The 20,945-nt window shown below is 34.2% G+C and overlaps 1 protein-coding gene across 2 annotated transcripts in view; it reads left to right on the top strand.

Moving 5' to 3' along the window:
- Window positions 1–268: 268 nt before the first annotated feature.
- kif2c (kinesin family member 2C) overlaps window positions 269–20,945 on the top strand; it is a 39,682-nt gene continuing 19,005 nt past the window's right edge. The window contains exons 1-10 of one of the 2 annotated variants that reach the window (XM_039735705.1): window positions 269–533; window positions 1,188–1,282; window positions 1,580–1,684; window positions 9,144–9,192; window positions 9,591–9,626; window positions 10,832–10,939; window positions 14,015–14,134; window positions 18,438–18,538; window positions 19,871–19,966; window positions 20,423–20,477. In XM_039735705.1, the coding sequence (XP_039591639.1) occupies window positions 470–533; window positions 1,188–1,282; window positions 1,580–1,684; window positions 9,144–9,192; window positions 9,591–9,626; window positions 10,832–10,939; window positions 14,015–14,134; window positions 18,438–18,538; window positions 19,871–19,966; window positions 20,423–20,477 (829 nt within the window). In that variant the 5' untranslated portion in view covers window positions 269–469. The remainder of the gene's footprint in view (window positions 534–1,187; window positions 1,283–1,579; window positions 1,685–9,143; window positions 9,193–9,590; window positions 9,627–10,831; window positions 10,940–14,014; window positions 14,135–18,437; window positions 18,539–19,870; window positions 19,967–20,422; window positions 20,478–20,945) is intronic. The other variant, XM_039735706.1, reaches the window with a different exon arrangement.

Below are 20,945 nucleotides of genomic sequence, written 5' to 3'. Positions count from 1 at the left end.
GTTATATCGTCCACCAGTACCCGTAAAACGTGGTTAAGACAATGTGGTCACGTATTTATTAATATCACGCTTAAATATTTGCCAGACTCGTCAGTAAATTTAAAGCACATTAAAGCGATTATTATGTTAAAATCTAAACTTATACTGTTCTAAACTTATATTGCAAAAAAAATAAGACGCCTTGTTTACTTCATATAGAAAAGTGTCCCACACGGAGTTTCGCAAGGACTACATTTCCCGTTTGCGCTTGCGATTTCCCGACATGCTGTCGTTACTTCCGTTCGTGTCTTTTTTAAAAGCGTGGCGGTTTTAAACTGCTTACTCTATGGTGAATGTTATGATTGCAATCTGAAAATTGCAGTTAAACACAGTCACAAGTAGTGTTGTGTGCATTTCTTTCCTGGATTATTTTAGCAATATATTTTAATTTGAAATCTTCAGCGTACACATCTATCTCTAAAGAAGAAGAATGGACCCGTCATTATTAGACCGTATAAGGCCTGGATTGTCCATTAAAATCAGCCGCAGCAACGGTAGGAATGAATTTTCTTTTAGTTTAAACTGTAGTGTGTTTGTTTAGCTAAATTGCTGCAATATAAGTATTAATATAGCTACAAAAATATGTATCGTAATATATAACTACGTTGTGTACGTTACCTTTTATAGTACTCACTTTCCCACAGTTCTAGAAGTTGCTTGTTTGTATATTAGAGTAAAAGTGTTTTATTTACTTTCAGAGCAGACAGAATAGCTTGTAAAATCACAGTTAATGAGAGAATGGGTGTCTGTTTTTTTTTTCGGCACATCATCCTTTTGAGTGTTAAAACAGGCTGCATTATTTATCTCTGTTTTTAAAACATGGCGATATTTAATCTCAGTAAAAGATTTATTAGTCTGTAAAGTTTTAAAATATGTTGTATTATATCACTGTTTATATGTTCAACGCAAAAGCTGTTTAATGTTCTTAAAAGAAAATTCGAAAGTGATAATGTGTTTGTATTCGACATCCACATGCTGCTTTGTTTTGATGTGAGCAGGATCCCTCAAGATTAGTGGGACAAGAAACTGGCAAATTTTGTTATCGATACTATAATTAGATATCACCATAAGTGATGATTCAGTATAGTATCAAGAATGTGAAAATACCAAAATAAAACAATACCTGTTTTTCCCTTTTTCTTATACAGGACGAGTACATGCTGCAAATATAACAGACGTAAATTACATGAAAGGTGTGGTAATGGTTGAATGGGCTGAGAATTCCTCAAACAAAGGAAAAGAGGTAATAAACATTCAGGGCATATTGCACATAACTTTTAGGTTTAACTGTCAATGTTGTAGAGAGTAATATTTGTGTGTTTGAATATCAAAAAATAACACTGTGTAGAAGGTGTAGAGAACTTGTTTCCTGAATATTTTTTTATGTCATTAATTAATTTTATTATTACTTTGCCAAAATGTCAGCCTATCCACTGCCTGTGCTGGGAGGGAAAACTCTTTAGTTTTTAAATCAATGAGTAAGACCATTTTAATCTTGATTGTTGAACATATTACACAACCGTTTCATTTTCTTTCTTAGATTGACTTTGGAGAACTGTACAATTTGAATCGTGAATTATTTGAATATATGAACAGTGTTAATCAGTCAGACCCCTCACTGGCGAGGGAGAATGTTGGGCGCCTGGTGAGTTTGCATTTCTGATAAAAGAATGTTTTGGTTTCTATTTCCATGCAAGTTTTTGGACATTTTAATCTGATATAATTGAAATTGCAATGGTGACATATATGATACTTAGGTTAGAGAGTCTATTGGCACTTCAATTTCCAACACCCAAACTCCAAATACTTGGATCAGTAGACTTTTATTGGCTGCATTAATCATGTAACATGATGCTCCTACTTTATCTATCTAGCTATATTTCATAATGACAATGTTTTCTCACTAGCCTTACATTTTAGGCAACATGGACAGAACAATAAATTGAAGCCCACTGCAAATATTTTATTTTTCACTTTTTTTTTTTTCCTCTTCTGAGAGTGATCATACATATTTGGTCATAACTTCATTACTGTTTTAAAATGTTTGTCTCTGGACAAAGGGTAAATTTATAAACTTGGGTGCTAACACTTTGTTTTAATTGACTATTGAAAATTTTGCCATTAACACAAAATGTAATGTCCTTGTTGATATGTATACCAATACCAAATCTAATCTTTATTAAGAAGTTCTCATAATGTCCCATACATTCCAGTAATTCATTTCACTCTACCTTTTCAATCTTTGTTCAGATCGCAAATCTAAATTAATAATGCAAATATTTTCTCCAGTGTTAAATTACTGAAAAAACTTGCACAATGCAATTTTTATAACATTCAAGTGAAAGAATTCACAGCTGCAGTTTAGAAATAAAATCAAAAACAAGATATACTGAGATTGATAAAGGATCACCACCCACCTAAACTCAATCAGGTGTAAGTAAGCACCATTTCCATTGCAGACCATGGTTTACTGGCTTCCACCTGTGATCAATTGTAATCGGTGTGATTTAGTGAAGCATAAAAAATGGCTGTTCCTGGAGCATTCCCTTGCTTGGTAGTGCAACGGACAGCAAACAACTGACTATGGGTGGCAAGCCACTTTCAAAAGATGTCCGGGATCGAGTTGTGGACAGACATAAGGTAGGAGATGGATACAAAACAATCTCAAAGGCTTTATCAATCCTAAGGAGCACAGTAAAGTCCATAATAAAGAAGTGGCAAGTGTTTGGTAATACTAGGATCCTCCCTGGTTCCGGCCGTCCCTACAAACTGGATGGAAGAGCAAGGAGGAAACTGGCAAGAGAGGCTACCTAGAGGCCAATGGCCACTTAGAAGGAGTTACAGAATTTTATGCCAAAGAGTGGTCATTGTGTGCATGTGACAACCATTTTACAAGCACGCCACAATTGTGGCTTGTTCAGGAGGATTGCAAGGGAAAAGCCACTTCTCAAGAAAGGCCACATTAAGGCTTATTTGAGCTTTGCCAAAATGCACCTTGAAGATTCTGATGCCAAGTGGAAAAATGTCTTCTGGTCAGATGAGACCAAATTCAAACTCTTTTGTCTATCGATCGGTACACCTGGTGGAAATCCAGTGCAGCTCACACTCCACAACACACCATACCTACAGTAAAGCATGGAGGTGGCAGCATCCTGTTGTGGGGGTGTTTCTCTGCTACAGGGCCTGGGGCGCTCATTAGGGTAAAAGGAAAAATGGATGGAGCAAAATACCGTCACATTCTTGAGGAAAACCCGCTACCCTCTGTCAGAAAGTTGAAGATGGGCAGAATGTTCACCTTTCAACACAACGACCTGAAGCACACAGCACAATCGACCACACAGTTCCTGAAGGAGAAAAAAGTGAATGTCCTTGTGTGGCCCAGTCAGAGCCCAGACCTAAATCCCATTGAAAATCTGTGGAAAGATTTGAAGATAGCAGACCACCAATGCTCACCGTCCAATTTGATCAAACTTGAACAGTTGTGCAAAGAAGAGTGGGCAAATATTACGTAATCTAGATGTGCAAAGCTGATAGAGAAGTATCCCAACAGACTCAAGGCTGTCATTAAAGCAAAAATGTGGTTCAACAAAATGACATGACATTGGGGGTGATCCTTTATTAATCTCCGTATGTCTTGTTTTTTTTATAATTTTTCTGAACTGTAGCTGTGAGATCTTTCACTTAGATGTTATAGGTTGCATTGAGTAAGTAAAGCTCAGAAGAAATATTTTTTGTGTGTGTTTTCATTTAAGGCTGTAAAGCAACAAAAAGGGAATATTTCAAAGAGGGTGATTCTTTACTATACCTCTATAAGTAAAACGCAAAGCCTATTTTGACTAGTCAAAAGCTTTCTAATTTTGCAGGAGAACACACTAAATTTTGGTCAACTTCAAAAACAATGAAAGCTTTAAAGATTTTAGAATTTAGATTTTAAGTTTTACAGGAGAGCACAAAGTAGATTCTTTGGTCATGTCCAAAGAAATAGTTGGTAATAATACAAAGTAAAATCTCAAAACTACCTCTATATTAAATTGTTTCCTTTGTATAGATGCACACTGTTTTTAAATTATTGGGAAACCAACACACAAATAGACCCTCTATCGTCAAATGAGAAAATAAACATTTATTTATATAGCACATTTTCATACAAAAAGTAGCTCAAAGTGCTTTACATAATGAAGAAAAGAAAAATAAGACAAGAAATTGAAAATAAGACCACATTAGTTAACATAGAAAAGGAGTAAGGTCTGATTGCCAGGGTGGACAGAAAAAAAAAAAACGCTGTGTCCATTGGGGTGTTGTCTTCAGTGACAATGATTCCAACCCCCCCACTTCAAACCAAAATTCTGTTACTGTACCTCTGTTCCATCTACATGATTGGTTTTGTTGCAGTGCTATTCTCATTATCATTGGCTTTTTGTGTTGTCTGTCAAAACACGGATGGAAGGAGTGCTATTGATGTTGTAACGACTGTAGAACTGGGCATCTTCACTGATGTTTAGATTCCAATTCACAATAAGCTGATTCAATCTCGATTTTAATCTTGACTGAATTAGTGTGCATGGATATATTTTGAAGTGTAAGCTTTTTTAGAAATTACTTGGCCATGCACAGAAAATAATATAAATTGTACAAATTTCATTAACACTTTATTTCAAGGGTGTCTACATAGTGACTTCATAGCATAAGCATGCAACATTTTAAGAAGAAATGCTTGATCAGTAATGAACAGATAAGTGGAACAAAATTATCATTGTTCTTTTTATATTTAAAAACAAAAAAACGCAACTTTCACTGCACTCATTCAACATTCACCGTAATACAACTAACATGTATCGCCACATCGGAGTCCACACATGTTCTAAAGCTGATGCTTGTTGACAGTGGCATTGAATGAATGGAAAATAAAAGAAAAACAGGCCATCGTGACTGATAATGCTGCTTCTATGGAGCTACTTTGTTAGCTCCTTTGTGACCACACTTTTTATGACAGGGGCTACTTAGTTTTTTGTCTTTGCAGATTAAAAACTGCTATAGATTCTGTTATTTTTTTTGGGGGCATGATGTGAATTAAACAGAAGCTTGTAGCAACCTAATGTCTCTAGTGTAAATTGTTTAGGTTCTCCTCGTATGGATGATGACTGGGGATGTTTATGGATGGTTTGTCAAATTTAATGTGTTACAACAATAGACGTCCAAGTTGCACAGCTTACATATGAATTTGCTTTTAAGCCTTTGTTCTTTACCAACGCTCCATTTGAATTTATAGTAATTCCACACTTCTGATTTAAGTGTCTTAAGATGCTGATTTCAGTTAAAGAGGACCCACCATTTTATGCAAAGTTTTTTTTTCTCTTCTCCGTAGAAAGCCTTAATGGGTGCATTGGTGCAGTCTCCTGGATTGGACCCCAAAAACCAACATAAGCAAAAGTCTACAAATAGTTCTCGTGAATCTCTACCCTGCTCAATTACTATCTTGAGACTTTAAGAATTCATATTGAGTCCTTTTTTAAATGAGGGGGGGGAAATAATGATTGATCAGAAAATCTATAATTTTACTCGTATCTTGTATGTCCACTGAGGGGAAAGTTATTTCACGATAATTATCTTTATCATTTTATCACCCAGCCCTAGTTAGAATATGTGCTTTTCTTAATTTGTCTTAACGGTTTCTACATGTAGTAAATTTGGTCATTAACTTTTTGTTTTTCAGTTTTTGTTTTTGTGGTTAAGACTGTATATAATCAAAATCAGAGTTTAAAAATAACAGTGATGCTACTTGGATCAGTTCATTTCAATTGTTTTAGAAACTAAGTGGTGCTCCAATGAATTGTCTGCTTTTCACTATAAAAAACTCAATTGGTGATCAGTTTGGCCGATCACAAAAATCGATTTTTTTGAGCCCTTGCTTTCTAAGCTTTACAATAATTTAGTTGGTAGGCTCCTTTTACATGAGGTATAATAGGCTGTCGCTGGTGTTTTTTATACACTTAATAACCAAACTTCATGTTTGTCAAGTCGTTCTGACATATCAGATTAAGATTTGTTTGCTCTTGTACATTAAGGAACCAAATAACCTCAGATGTCGCACTAATTTAGCTATTGATGTAAACTATTTTGTTGTGTGTTGTGGTGTGTTTTTTTTTTTTTGGGGGGTAAGCTCATGTAAGTGATTTGTGCCTCTTTCGGTGATCCTATGTAGAATAGCATCTTTAGCCTGCTTTCTGTAATCGTCTACCACTAGGGATGCTCCTTTCAGATTTAAGGCCAAGCATTTACTTGACACTACATGACACAGGTGCTTCAGGGCTCTGCTGCTAAGCAAGCTGTGTACTGACTATACTTGTACGTGTACTTTAAGTAAATCTGGAGGATTCCACTAGGTGACAGTGCAAGGAATCATCACAATGAGAAAACCCCTCGGCTTGTAACATAGCGAAACTGGAGAAGAAAGATGAAAATTCTTTGTATTTTGATACTGTTACACGATGGTGCGCAAAAAAAGACACAGATGGTATGCGAGTGCTTTAAATGCATCACACCATTACAATTGGGAATTTGTGATGCTTATGCGAGAAATGGATGGAAAAGTACCATTTAAATACATTCTCATGTCAGTATATAAGATTTGCTTTATTACATTGAGCCATTCCTCGAACATCGAAGCACGCACATTGAGTCTGTTAGAGCTGTAATGCGGCCTGTGGTTGCATTGCATTATCTTGCAACAGCTTAATTTCCCCCCTTTTTTTTTTTTTTTCTCTGACATTTTCCACTTTGCACAGACACGTCTGTGTCAAATTTGATTCCATTTCATCTCACACTTGTCCATATCCACTTTGAAAGAGCTGAAAATTTGATACTAGCTGTTCTGACTGGAATGTCTGTCACTATGGAGATGTTAACAACGATGCTGATGTCGCCTATCAAGTTGAATATATAGTTTGGGTGCTTCTCCACCCAAAACCTGATTTTTTCTGTTTCTGCAATTTGCTCACGCGTTGCGTTAATTTCTGGCAGCGTGCTACAAGAACGTGTCAAAGAACACTGGTAACGCGTTGCAGCCGTGATGCTTGTGTGTAAGCGTTCCGAGTGTCAAGTGTAAATCCAGCTTAAGGCTGATACTGATCACTAATTTCATGTTCCTACTTATTTTTTTAATTTAATTTAATCTTTTACACTCTGCCCCTGCATAATCAGGTGCGTAGAAGCCATATATTCTATATTAAATTGTTTGGTATTTTATAATTAAACTATAGACCACAGGTCTTAAGTGTTCATTTTTTTATTAACAAAATGAAATTCTGTAGGACCACTGGTCAGTGACCAAAAAAAAAAAAAAATACAATTTCCTTAAAATACTTGCTTTAATAAAATACAAAAGTATTTACCTTTTAATGCACATAGCATAAACAAATATAAAACACTTAAGTACAAGCTCTCATATTTAATTTCTTCTGTAACATACCTATCTGAAACAAAGCTTAATTTAAAAGTGGTTTTCACCATTTCTGTAACAAATTATGTATTCTCACTCTTATTAATTGATATTGGCATTTAAACAATGCTTAAATATAAATGTACATGCAGTTGAATGTTTTAGGCATTGCACTACAGATTTTTTTTTTTTGTTATAACTTAATACAGGATTCTTTTCATGTCCCAGATACCAAGTAATTCTTGAGGTGTAAATTTTAAATATGGATTACCATTTTAATATTTTACACATTTATTATCAACACATGCACTCTATGCCCCTGTCCAAACGCTGCAGAAATATTTTAAAAAGCACAAATGTTTATTAAGAAGACACAAGGCTAGCCTGCATAACACGTTTATAAGTAAGACACATTTAGCTGTTTAGCTAACCAGCCTATTGCTTTCCAAGCAGAAATTTCAAAATTCAGCTAAAATCTTCCAATTAAAAAAATATATGCTGCTGCACTTAATACAAATGTGCTATTCAAGCACACACATCTGTTTTTTAATTAAAGAACAAAATCAAAAGGTCTGAATTAATTTAAAGTAGCTTTTCTTGCTATTGAGCTAATTGTACAGGAAGATGTCTCAAAATCCTTTTTCTTAGTTTGTTACTCCAATTTGTTTAAGATAAAGGGCCAGTGCATTCTCTCATTCATATCTGTGTGTCTCTTAAAACTTGTGCTGTTTCCAAAAAAAAAGCGGCGGGGCTAGGTTAACTACTGGAATACCTCTCATAAAGGAGCACTGTGACTAATTTTATTGTGAAGCTTGGAGCAGGGCCTGAAAAGAGTGTTTTTCAGGCATTTTCAAGAATTACAATTCGGTTGTTTTGTTTAAGCTACTGAAATGTACACACACAGGTTATTGACCAAATGTTTGGGAAATACTGTGATACTAAGTAAGCATTGTGTGGCTTTTGTGCCAAATTAGTATTTAAATGTTGTGTACTGCAGACAGTAGTCCCTTTTGAGATTTCTGAATTTTTATTTATTTTTTTTTTGGCCATCAAGCTGTCATGTAAATCAGTTACCTGACAATCATTAACCTTATTGATAAATTACATTTCTTCTAATTGTTTTATTAGTTGTAAATTAGTTGTATAACATTTTTGTGACTTGGTGCAGATTCGTTTTTTGCACTTAGGCTGTCAAAATAAATTAACACCCTATTCCTTTTTATCCTGTTTTCTTTGTAATCAGTATGTCAATTTATATAGGGAAAAAAAACGCACATAACTGCTGTGTTGCACCACAATGTACCATTGCTCTGTCTCAATGTAGAGCTCCCACATGCCTGCTTAAACTGACAATTCACAAAATAATGACTTCTGGTTTGTATGTGTTCTTATGATAGGGATTGTATTTTCACAACTACCATTTTCCTTTCATTTCAAATGTTTGTTTATCCATGCTGTTCAATAGCCGTTGGTGCTCTCTGTTCATTTGAGGTTTCAACATTCACTTTTCATACACAAACTGGTTTGCTTTAATCTTTCATGTCACCTGTTTAGAATTTTTTTCGTTAAGTGCATATTGTTGTTAACACTGAATTTTCAACGTTCTGAAAAGCTTATGTAAAATATGACCTACTTTCTCTTCTTCCTTATACCAATGCCTCTTAAGAAGAGGGATCGCAGATGTACCATTTCAAAAATACCAACTTCCATGGAATGTAAGTATATACATTTTTTTTTTTTCTTTGAACCTCTATTTTAAGATTTTTCATGGAGTGAAAGTTTTCAAACATTTTACTGTAAACTTTTATAAATTACAGAATTAAGGGGGAGAATATGTGGCAATTGAATCTCATGATTTCATGAGTATTCTTTTGATTTGTATTTTTTTAATAACATTCAGAAGTTTTTGTAATGGATGCTTTTAATATGAAAAGTTTCAACAAATTTATGGATTTGTTTCTCTTGGTAAATTGAGTTTGAACACTTTCACACTTTTTTTTTTTTTTTCTCTCTTCTCTGAAGAGGGGAACTGATTAATAGGAACTACACAAGGATATTTTGTGTCAAGGGCAAATTTTCATAGTTTTAACCAGAATTTCCTTTTCTTTAAAAGTGCATGATGACGATGCGAATGCTGAAAATGAATCAGGTAACTGGGATGTGTAGCCTCTGTCTTCTAATATCAATTAGCTGTTAGGATAACAAGCACCTCAAATTTAAGTTCACAATTTGTTCACGTGTAAATTGTAAGCATAGATTAGCAAAATTTAGTTAGCTATGTTAATCGTAAAAGCTAGTATTTCATTTTGACTTTCAAAAATCCTATCATTTTGTCTTGGGTGGGGTTCTCTTTAAGACACTTTTTGCCACAAGTTCACTTTTCCTAATGTTTGTGATATCTTTTTGGTTTTGGTTTTGTTTGTGGTCTGTTTGGCTTCCTGACTCTTACAATTTGGTCAAATTTACTAACCTAAGTTTTGCTTTAATATATTTCTGTTTTCAGGTTAACATACATCAGAAAATCGGTGAAAATAAGAATGAGAACAGGGTTAGCAGTTCAAATTTGCCAATTGTATATACAAAAATCACTTAATAGACGTGTAATAGCTTACGTAGTTATATATTAAATGGGTTCCTATATTTTAATCTATTCACCCGATTTTTTTTTTCCTGCTTAGTCTTTGCAGAAAAGTGTTACTCATTTCTTTTCTAGGTTTTTCCTCATTCAATATCTTCTTACTTTGAAATTCAATATTATTTACACCCTTTTTTTTTTTTTTTTAACCTCAGACACCTGTTAGAAATTAGCTTAGTGAAGAAAACTAATTGAATTAACCAAGTCAATGGTCATCCTTGCACGTTTACCGAGATTTGAGAGACTGGTTAACACAACAAAAAATATTTTTAAATGTTAAGTTATGTATAATATTGCAGAACCATCGACTCCGTTTTACCACTTTAAGTGATATTAACCACTTAATTCAAAAGCTGTCCTTGGCAGTCTACATTATTATATGTGGAAAACTAGCATTAGTAACCTTTTAGGAGCTTCATCATTTCTAATTCAGAATTGTTCATTTTTATTCTAATTGTATTGCACCCATTTATCGAAAATCTAGATTCAGATGTCTTTCTGTAGCTTAAACATTGTCTGGTTTGTGTTTTGTAAAATGCTAGAAACTAAACATTCCATTTAGTACATTTTGAAGTTAATCAATTGGCCATAAAGCTTGCCCATGTCCCTGAAAATGCCCCAAATCCAAGTTTAAGAAATGAGAAATGATTTGCCGGTTGTATTAAATCTATTTTATCACTTTTTTTTTTCTTTAAACTTGCTTTTTTTTCTCTTCCTAGTTAATCAAAGACCACATTTATCAAGAAAAAGTGTTGTAACGCAGATCAGTGAAAAACAAGATAATTCTTCACTGCCACCTACAAAGGGCTCTGCATCTTCCCTGTCTGGTATGTGTGAAATTTCCTGAGAGAATAGCTTCAGTTATTGTGCTGTTGGTGAACTGCATATTTTAGGAATTCTATGTAACGAAGTACTTTTTTTGCCAGGAGCTTATATTTCTGTAGTTCAATTGGAGCTGCTTTAGTTTTGAACATGGTACATATGATTTCCTGTGAGTAAAGTGATTCGGCAGAGGGTTTATAAAGAATGAACTACCTGATTTATATTGACATTGACATTTTATGTTCAGTAACTGAAAAATATATATTGTTTAAAATCCATAATAAATATTTACCATCTCGTTCCAAAACACAGCAGGAACCTACCTGGAAGCTCTCCTAGCTTTGAGGAAGGTCTTTTTTTTTTATTTATTTATTTATTTATTTTTTTAAATGAGAATTTCTCTTGTTCACAGCAGTCCTCAGAAGAATTAAGTAATGTTGTATGTACAGATGAATTAGGGAATTCTAAGATAAATCTGAATGTTTCCATTTTAACAAATTCCCACTAAAGCTGTTTTAACATCTGGTTTGTCACTGACACTACACTCACTCAAGTTTGTAACATTTTATAAGATTTTTCAGTAGTTAGCTGGGTAAAATGTTTTACTGAAGATTAATCTGAATCTAAAGTCTGTTTGAGGTTTTCACATTTTATTTCTTATGACTGTGTACAAATCTAGAATTTCACTTAAGTTATACTGAAAAGCATAGTTTGCCTTCAAAGCCAAGCAAATGACAAAAATTCATACTTAATGAAGTATCCTGTTTTGTTTGTCCTATGTGTTTTGGCAATTTACGTGTTTCTGTTAACACAATATATGCCATATTAATAGGGAGAGGTGCGTTATCCTTCATAGCGTTGAAGCACTAAATGAACTTTTATTTACTAATGGAGTTATTTGTTGTTTACAAAATGCTTTTGCTTGTATTGAAAAGCCAAATAGGCAGTCATTTTGATACCTGATATTTACCTGCTGCATCTGTTAGCGCTGCCAGTCCTCCATGCATTACTGGATATGGATGGGATGATCCTCATCGATGTGCAACGTTGAACCGCATACCAACAGGATAGATGCTTGGACTAATGGACATTTGTACAAGTGCTCATTAAAATCCCAGAATGAATGCAAAACCTCCATTCATTTAACGGGACTGTTAAGCAATTGATCTCATTCTCTCCATCTCCTCTTACAAATGTGTGACAATACAAGTTAAACAGTTACGCCTCGTTAAAATTGGTAAAATTAATTTTGCTTTTAAAACATTGTTTCTGAACTAATTTCATAATGGGATAAAAGTGGCAGCAATAAGAGCCTGTGTGTGGTGGTGCATTTGTGTGTGTGTGTGGTGTTGGTTTTTTTTATTTATTATTGTTATTACAAATCTGAATCCTGCACATAAATTCTCCTGTACGAATTCGGTGCATTTCCAAACAGGAATAATTTTTTTTCCCCAAAGTAATTTTGTCCACTTACAGTCACACATGAATGAACAGCTACAGCTGTAAAGAGGAGAATTTGTCCTGTCTGCAGTAATCCACAGCTGATATTTCAAGGCTATATTTTTGTCTTTTTTTTTTTTTTTTTTCATTTTTTGCCACTTGGCCACTCAAACCTACAGATCAAAGTCTCCTCCTCACAGTAGAAACTGAGACTTGCTCCTTTTTTTTTGGCCACCACTGTCAAGCTGTTCTTGAAGCTTTTGTGATGTGAGGTGCCTATCATGCAAGCTGGTGACCCTCAGAAACCTGTCTTCTGTTTGAGTTGTGACTTTGGGTTTGCCAGATATTTTCCTATCAAATTCTTCCAGTTTCCAGTTGTCTTTGGATTGTGTAGGATACTGTACTTACTGACTTTTTTAAATGAAAGGCCTACACGTCTAAGAGTAGTAATGCCATTTCATTTGTTAATTGCAGTTTTTTTTCGATGCTGTTATCTCTGAAACCTTGTCCAAGCAGTACTTCAGACGGTGTAGTAATGCTGTCTATTCCAACTCTGCTTTAAGACAGAAGTTTAGACACCTGTGCAATTTTTTTGCTTTAACTTGCAAGGCTTAATTTACTTGTTGCAAAACGACTGTAGGTTGTAACCTATTAGTTGCTTCCTGCAGAAGTCCCTTTTTTAATATTCTAATCAAGTTTTTGCTAACCTAAACTTTTAAACCTGTGGCAGTTTACTGTTTCACCATTTTACTGATTAACACCTTTTTGTACACATTCTTGTACTAGTTGTCTCAAAGTTGAGAACATTATTCTTTCTGTTGCTCTCTACTAAAAATATGGTTCCAGATAGATGGCTTAATTTTGTGGTAGGTGATGTTTGTGGAACTTTGTACAATAACCTCCACAATATGCAATTATCTAGAAATAAACCTGTGAGAAGAATGATGGTCCTGATTGTATATTAACTTGTCTATCACATGTAGGCCGGGCGCCTTTCAGAACACACTAGTAGTTTGATAACTAGAAAAAAAAAATTATAGAGCACGACATTTGGGTGTCCTTTAGGGCACACCACCTAGTGGCTAGTCGAATGCCATGGCATGTTAGTGTATGTTGATCAAATTGGTTTTCCATGTTCTGTCATGCACTTTTATAAATATAAATACAATTAAGTGATTGGTTATACAGAAAGCTGGATGGGGGAAATAATGTTTCTCAAAATGACCTACGAGCAAGGTGTAATCTAATTATTTAATTTTGACAATTTTAATGCTTCTTTAACCACATCATCCAAAGGAACTGAGTATGTGAAAACTTTCATGTTGCATTTTACACATTTGCCCCTTGACAATTTTTAATGTGAAACTAGGAAATTCTGAAATTTAAGTATTAGACTATAGTCGTAGCATTCAATAATGTAAAATGTATTTTTGTGTTTAGTAACCATCCATTTTTCTAATTCTGCTTTATTCTGAGCAGGATCATTGGAAAGCTGGAGCTCCTTTATTGTAGAAGGCTTGTTATATCTCTATCAAATGTCAGTCAGAATTTTGCTGACCCATAGTAGCTCTTTCTGTTACTTGAATAATGTGCTGCCTCTGAAAGACCTCAGTTATCTTAATCACATTTTTTCTTTATAGTTAATCAAAGACCACATTTATCTAGAAGAAGTGTTGTAACAAAACCAGCTCTAATGGAGATCAATGAAAAACAAGAAGATTCGTTACTGCCACCTACAAAAGGATCTACTTCCACTTCTGGTAAATATAAATTTATATATGTATGTAATTAAAATTACACATCATATATATGAAAGTAATATCTGTAGAAATAGTAAAAGTGGTGGGCATGACAATTTTCTCCTGGCTGGGGATTTTCTTTTCTGTTAAAAAGAAAAAAAAAAAAGTTTGCCTTTTTAGATACAGTGTTAGTATTTGTAGAGGGCCTTGATTTCGAAGCACATTTTTCTTTTAGCATTTAAAACGCACAGATCTTCTACGCTCCATCCCGTCCCTATGGCTGCAGAAATTGGAGCAGGTGATGACGCAAGGGAGGAAGCAAAAAAGGGAAAAGTCTCTTGGCAGCTATTTAAAAAATAAATAAATAGGAATTCAGAGATAATTAGTCTCTGCATGTCCAATAGGAGAATACATTTGGCTAACAATTAACATGGGAATTCATAACACGTGAATAGGTTATTGATTAACATTTATTATATAAGAAGTCTTTGAAAATTTTATATTTGCAAGATATTTTATAAAGTAGATGCCTTTGCATTGTATTAAAACAAGGAGCAACCTCAATGATGTGTGGGCTGTTTTGCAACACATATTAAGATATTGTAAATTTGTCAGTGTGGTGTAGTGGTTAAGGCTTTTGGACCTTAATCCCTGAGGTTGTGGGTTCACATCCCACTGACAGTGTTACCATGACCCCGTCACTTGACCTGCCGTGCTCCAATTGGAAGATCCCAAAAAAAAAACATTTATGATACATTTGGTTATATGTCACCTTGGATAATGGTATCAGCCATAAATGATTTTATTTAAAAAATATTTTGTTCCTCCTCTTCCAAATACTGTACTGTAATCCTTTCATTACTAATCAAGTATTCTTATATGCCATTCCATGCTTATGCATATAATTAGCCACTATGTAGACACCCTTCAAATAAGTGTTCCTGAAATTTGTCCTATTATATTAGTGTTTTCTATGCACGGTTAAATTTCTATTAAAAAAAAAAAATAGCTACAACTTCAAATATCAGTGTATGCTAATTGTCAAGATAAATTCTATTTAGAATCTAGTTCAGTGCTCATACCCAGCCATAGTCAGCCCTAAAAGCCGGTAATTAGTTTTCCGTAAAGCCCTCCGTTTATATAGGAGTTTCTTGCCATTAGTTTTGTATCGAAGGAAGAGAACCACACTTTTTCAGTAAATTCTTCCATAAATGCAACCTTTGAAATAGATTAGTTGTGTAAGTATATTTACATGAGATGGGGACACAGGAAAGCTGAGACAAACTAACATAACACTGGCGTGCTGGCATTTGGTTTGTTTAGTGGTGGTCTCTAGGCTTTTTTGTTGTAGAATGTTGCATTGCAACTCCATCAGTTCACAATATATACCTCTGTATGATTATCTATATAATTTATTGAATGAGAGACTGAATGAACTTGTGCTATACTGTAACTTTGGTTTCACCTTTAAAGCTCAAAGTTTAACAATGATTTTGCCCACAAGTTTGTACACCGTAACAAACCTGAAAAATCAGTTGTTTAGGTGACTGTTATTAACTACTTCATTCTATTTATGATGATCTGGTAAATTTTATTTTTATTCCATTAAACCTTTTAATGTCCATACACAATACTGTGTGGATGTGCATGTCATAGTTCTAGTTTTGACGAGCACTCATTTTGTTTCTATGTTTTGTCCCTAGTATAACATTGTTGGTCTTTGTACACTGTTGGTGCTTAGGAAAAGCATGATGTTTCAGAGGACACAGCAAAGAGATTTGAAGTGTTAAGATTCTCTTCTTTAAAATGTTTCTTCTTCCAGATTGGGCTCACCTTGGGATAGTGAATTTTTAAATCTGATTTCACTCTCAGCTGGGTGTACAGAAGGGCAAGCAGTGATTTTTCTAGTTTTAAGATATTTATTTTACTTTGTTTCTTAGAAATTAACTCTTAGTTTGATCACACCAAAAATGTCTGCACCTGCACCGTTTTGCAAGTGTAAAAACAGTTTTCTTTATAGTTAACTTTTATATTATTCATGTTGTATGTATTAAGTTGCTAGGTATGATTTTTAATGGCTGTGACAGATCGGTTTTCTCATGGTAATCTGACAGTTCAAGGCTTCCAGCATAAGCAAAAAATACAGACTCGAATAATTGTGCTCTTTCACTGTAGCTGTGATATCTTTCACTTGGATGTTATAGGTTGCATTGAGTAAGTAAAGCTGGAAAAAAATATATTTTTTGTGTGTGTTTTCATTTAAGGCTGTAAAGCAAAAAAGGGATTATTTCAAAGGAGGTGATTCTTTTCTATACCCACCTGTGTGTGTGTGTATATATATAATGTATATGTATGCAGATATATAGATTACATCTATAAAAGATGCACACTTTTTTATATACATTACTCCTGTGTAGTTTCTGGTGATGGCCAAGAAAAAATTGTTTGAGGTTGAGATCCTTCCTCCTTATTCATTGATTATGTGCAGACATTCAAGCACCCTATCATTCAGTACTTGGTAGCACTCTTCCACCAAGCGTGTTTTGTGGCCAGTTTAACAATCTTTCTATTCTTGCTATATGAATGTTTCCCTCAACTTTGTTTTGTATTGTTTTATAATTTTCAACCTTTCGCCTTACTGATTAGGGGATATTATCTACCAGTGTTTGCTAATACTTTATAGAATTTAGTCTTCCTTTCACCTGCACAATATTTTCTGTCTGCTGCAAAATGTTAGAGCCACCCTCATGCTTAACAATTGGCGAAGTGTTTATAGATGCTACAGTGGCTTTTCCTTACCCCTCCAACCCTTTACAAACTCTCTGGCTACAGTTGCCAAAGGTACTTTTTACAGGTATCATCAGACCCACCACACTACTTGCTTATCTAAGTGTTGTTTTGGCACACCAAATAGTAACTATTGTGAGGGGGCCTTGGGTAAGGTTTCTTTCTGATAGACTCTTTCATGCAGCATAAGTTTATATAACAACTGCACGATCATTTATGTGCTAGTTAACCTTCCTAATCACTGCAAAAGACTGGCAGGAAGTTTTCCCTTTTCATTGATAAACAGTCTACAATAGCTGTCTAATATTTTCATTGTTGTTTAGCTCTTGTTTATTTCCACTTCATGAAATTGCGTCCATTTCATTAAATTCTTCTTCTGCTTTTATGAATCAATTATCTTTACTTTTAGATCCTCAGTCTGCTGTTCAGAGGTGCCTAAGGCTTTTTAAGTGTAAGCACAACAACCGGAGAGGTTTGAAAGGTCATAATTTATTAAGCTCTGGAATTGTTTTGATCTGATTTGGATTAAGGTCTCAAGTCAAAGTTCTGAGACCTAAAACCTAATACTAATAGTTTAGCTGGGAAGGGTGCCCATACTCGTGCTGTAATTGTGTTGACTGGACTAGCACTGTATATTTAACTTTTTTGCTTTCCTCCTGTGAACCAACTTATTTTGGAATACATTTTTTCACCTATTTCCCTTAACTTGATTTATGTTCCGTTTTGTAAATGTCCCTGCAATATTTTTAATTTTACTTGAAATAGATAAGTGCCCTTTTGAATCCAGTTACATAGGTAGGGTCAGGCTGCTTCTGGAAAGCAGTTAACCACGTTGGAGTGTTAAAACTTTCCCATATTAGCTGATATTGCCTCAAGTTCGCTTTCATTTGCAAAAAGACTTCTCCCAGTAGAGAGTGGTGTTTTATTAGACCTTCATTAGTGTAGGGTAAGCGTTTGTATGTAGTATTCCTTGCATCATTTAATTCTGTGGCTTTTGTGTCATGGGGTATAGCTTCTTTTGGTCCAAATGTTTGTTTCTGCAAGAGGTGGTGCATCAATCTATGTGAGGGATGCCTGCCTTTTAAATAAATACTTTTATAGTATGCATTTTGTGACAAATTAAAAGAAAAAATGAAATGTGTGGATTTTTAGTTTGCTAAGCCATTCAATTTTTATAACCTTGATACATTTTGACCACTCTATCTAGGGGTGCCCTGTAATTTTGAATATTTCCGAGCATTTGAGAGTTGTACAGTTGACCTTTTTACACCTTATTGATCAAGCTAAGAATGGCACTTGACATTAATGAATATGATGAGTATTTGGTGGGGGGAATGCTTAAAGCTTATAGAAATGTTCATGTATTCTTTGTTCTTGGTAATAGTTTCACTAATCTTAGGAAGCTGGTAACTTAGAAATCAAGCCTTAAATGCAGACTGCGTAAATAGCTTATTTTCTGAAAGGATAAATATAAGTGATTTAATATAGATTAATTTTACACAATGGTAATGCTATTTTTTATATATTAATATAACAGGTAATCGCAAGTCTACTGTTGTCCATCAGGTAGAGAAAATGAGGAACAGACGTGAATCAAATAAAGCAAAAAACCTAGAAATTCGAGCAAAGAGAGCAAAGGTAAAATTGCAACTATTGGCATTCACTTAGTATCCAAATTTTGTCTGGCAATGAATGTTTAAACTGTAGTCAAAGTATCTGATCTTGGAAGTTAAGTCTCAATTCTGATTGAAAGTCTTATTCTTTTTTTGGTGTGTAAAGTAAATTTTCATTTGGGTGCAGATAATTTTCCAAAATTGTATTTGTAACAGCCAAAATTTTGTCACAATGCAAATTCTCTGTATAATGTAAGTAACTGCTCAACATAAATATGCACGTGGTTTGACAGATGCAGTAACAAACTTCAACAAAATCTCCCAGACACAGGCTTTGCATGAGCAGAAGACTACACTTAAGATTTGTTTAAATATTATTTGAATGCAATTCCTGGGTCATTTTGAAATGTGACATTTGTAATGAGAAAATAGTAGTTTTTATATGAATGGTGAAGAGGTAGGAGTGAGTGTTCTGATAGTGTGCAGGAGTAATCAGATAACCAGTTAGTGTTGTAGAGAGTAGAATTTTAGGGGCATTCAAAACACAACTCTATATTTTGAAAGGATTGGGTGCACAGGATTTTCGAGCTTTGTTGTGCTTAATGGCCAGTGGCTTTTTTTTTTTTTCCTTTCTAAAATGCATAAGTTGTATGCTGAGACTGTACATTTAAATACCTCCTTCCTATGAGGATATTCTATTTAAATCCTCTTCTTAAAAATGGTGCATCTGAACTTTATTCCATGAATAACATTTCTATGCAGTGTAAGGTTTTTGTTGATTTGCCAGGTATTTTCTGTCATATCTAGGAAGCAAGTTCACCCCAGTCTTTACCAAACCATGTTCAGAGCTGCAACCTTCTTGTACAGCTTGTTTGCAGATAGCACCTTCCAGCCATAATGTTGCAAGATTGGATTCATTGCAACACTTTGCCTCTGTTATCTGCACATTTCTGTAACGGAATACTGTTCCTATTTGGCTGTAATATTTGCCACATTTGCCCACAGTTGCTGTAGTTGTGTGCTGCTCAAAGAGATGTGCACAAAATGGTATGGAGCAAGTGCATGTCAATACAAAGAAAAGAAGCCCCTCATTCACATTGATCTTCCTTTCTCTTTTGTATTCAGTTCTAAAATTAAGTGAAAAGTCCATTTTGGTTACATATCTTAATTCAGTAATTAAGCTTGGGAATTGTAAACTGAGCATTCAGTTAATTTTGTTGTATAAAATTTTAAAATGTATTTATAATATATATGTGTATGTGTACATTTGAGAGTGTGGTATTGGATATATATATAATTGGGTTTTTTTGGTTTCTTTTTCTTCAAATAAACATTTTTAATTTTCTGCCCTCCTTAGGAAATTGATATGCACAGTTCCAATTGGGAATTTGCAAGGATGATTCAGGAATACAGAGAAACGATAGAATTCCATCCAATTACGTTGTATGATCCAGTAAGTTAGATTGTACAAAATATTTATTTAGGCTGCTTCCTTTTTAATATAGAGTTTGATTGTGGGTTTATTTTTTATGTACCACCCTTGAGACAATACATGTTTAGTACAATGTTTCAAGAACATCAGGATCTCTTGATTAATGTAAAGCACTCGCCTGAGTCTTTACAATCAGATTAATTTGCCATTGCTGTTCAATTAGTTATGTTGACTGTTCATTTGTGCTGATGAATAATATTCCTCACTGGTCTTAACTCCTCATTTAACCTGTGAAGATTACCTGTGAATGAAGATTACCTGTGAAAGCAGGTCTGTGTGTGTGTATGTATGTGCATGTCTGTATGGCAGTATACATATAGTATTTGTGCTTGTGTCATCTGAAATATTTAATATGAATATACTGAAAAGAATACAACTCCAGTATACATTATTTAAAGTACTTTTTATTTTCCTAAGGTTGATGATCACAAAATATGTGTTTGTGTAAGAAAAAGACCCCTGAATAAAAAAGGTATGAGCAGTTTTGAATCATATAAATTATAAACATTTATACACCTTAAATATTAGGTGTGGTTTCAATTGATTATAAGTCAACAGTTTTTATCCTTCCTTGACCTGTTTTGAAGCTGTTTTGCATAATATTTAACATTTTAAATTTCTCCCATTCCATGCCCAACCTATCTGGAAAGAGGGGGGGGGGGTGGAATCTCTGTCAGAAATGCCTTTCCCAAGGTTTTTTACATTTTTATTTTCCCTACAAGTGTGTGTGTGTGTGTTTTTTTTTTTTTTTTTGTGTGTGTATACATATGATGCTACAGTGCATGTTTCAGAGCAATGGGCATAAAAAAAACAATGAAGGAAATTAATCAAACAGCGCTAAAAACAAAGTGCACAAAATAGGCATTAAAAGCAATAATTGTATAAATTCACAAACAACAGTACACATACACAAACATTTGTAAAATGTTGATTGTGAAGC

The sequence above is a fragment of the Polypterus senegalus genome, chromosome 14 (assembly GCF_016835505.1).
Source record: "Polypterus senegalus isolate Bchr_013 chromosome 14, ASM1683550v1, whole genome shotgun sequence".
Taxonomy (NCBI): Eukaryota; Metazoa; Chordata; class Cladistia; order Polypteriformes; family Polypteridae; genus Polypterus; species Polypterus senegalus.
Note: the sequence above shows the minus strand (reverse complement) of the source record. Positions and strands in the feature narration are given on the sequence as shown.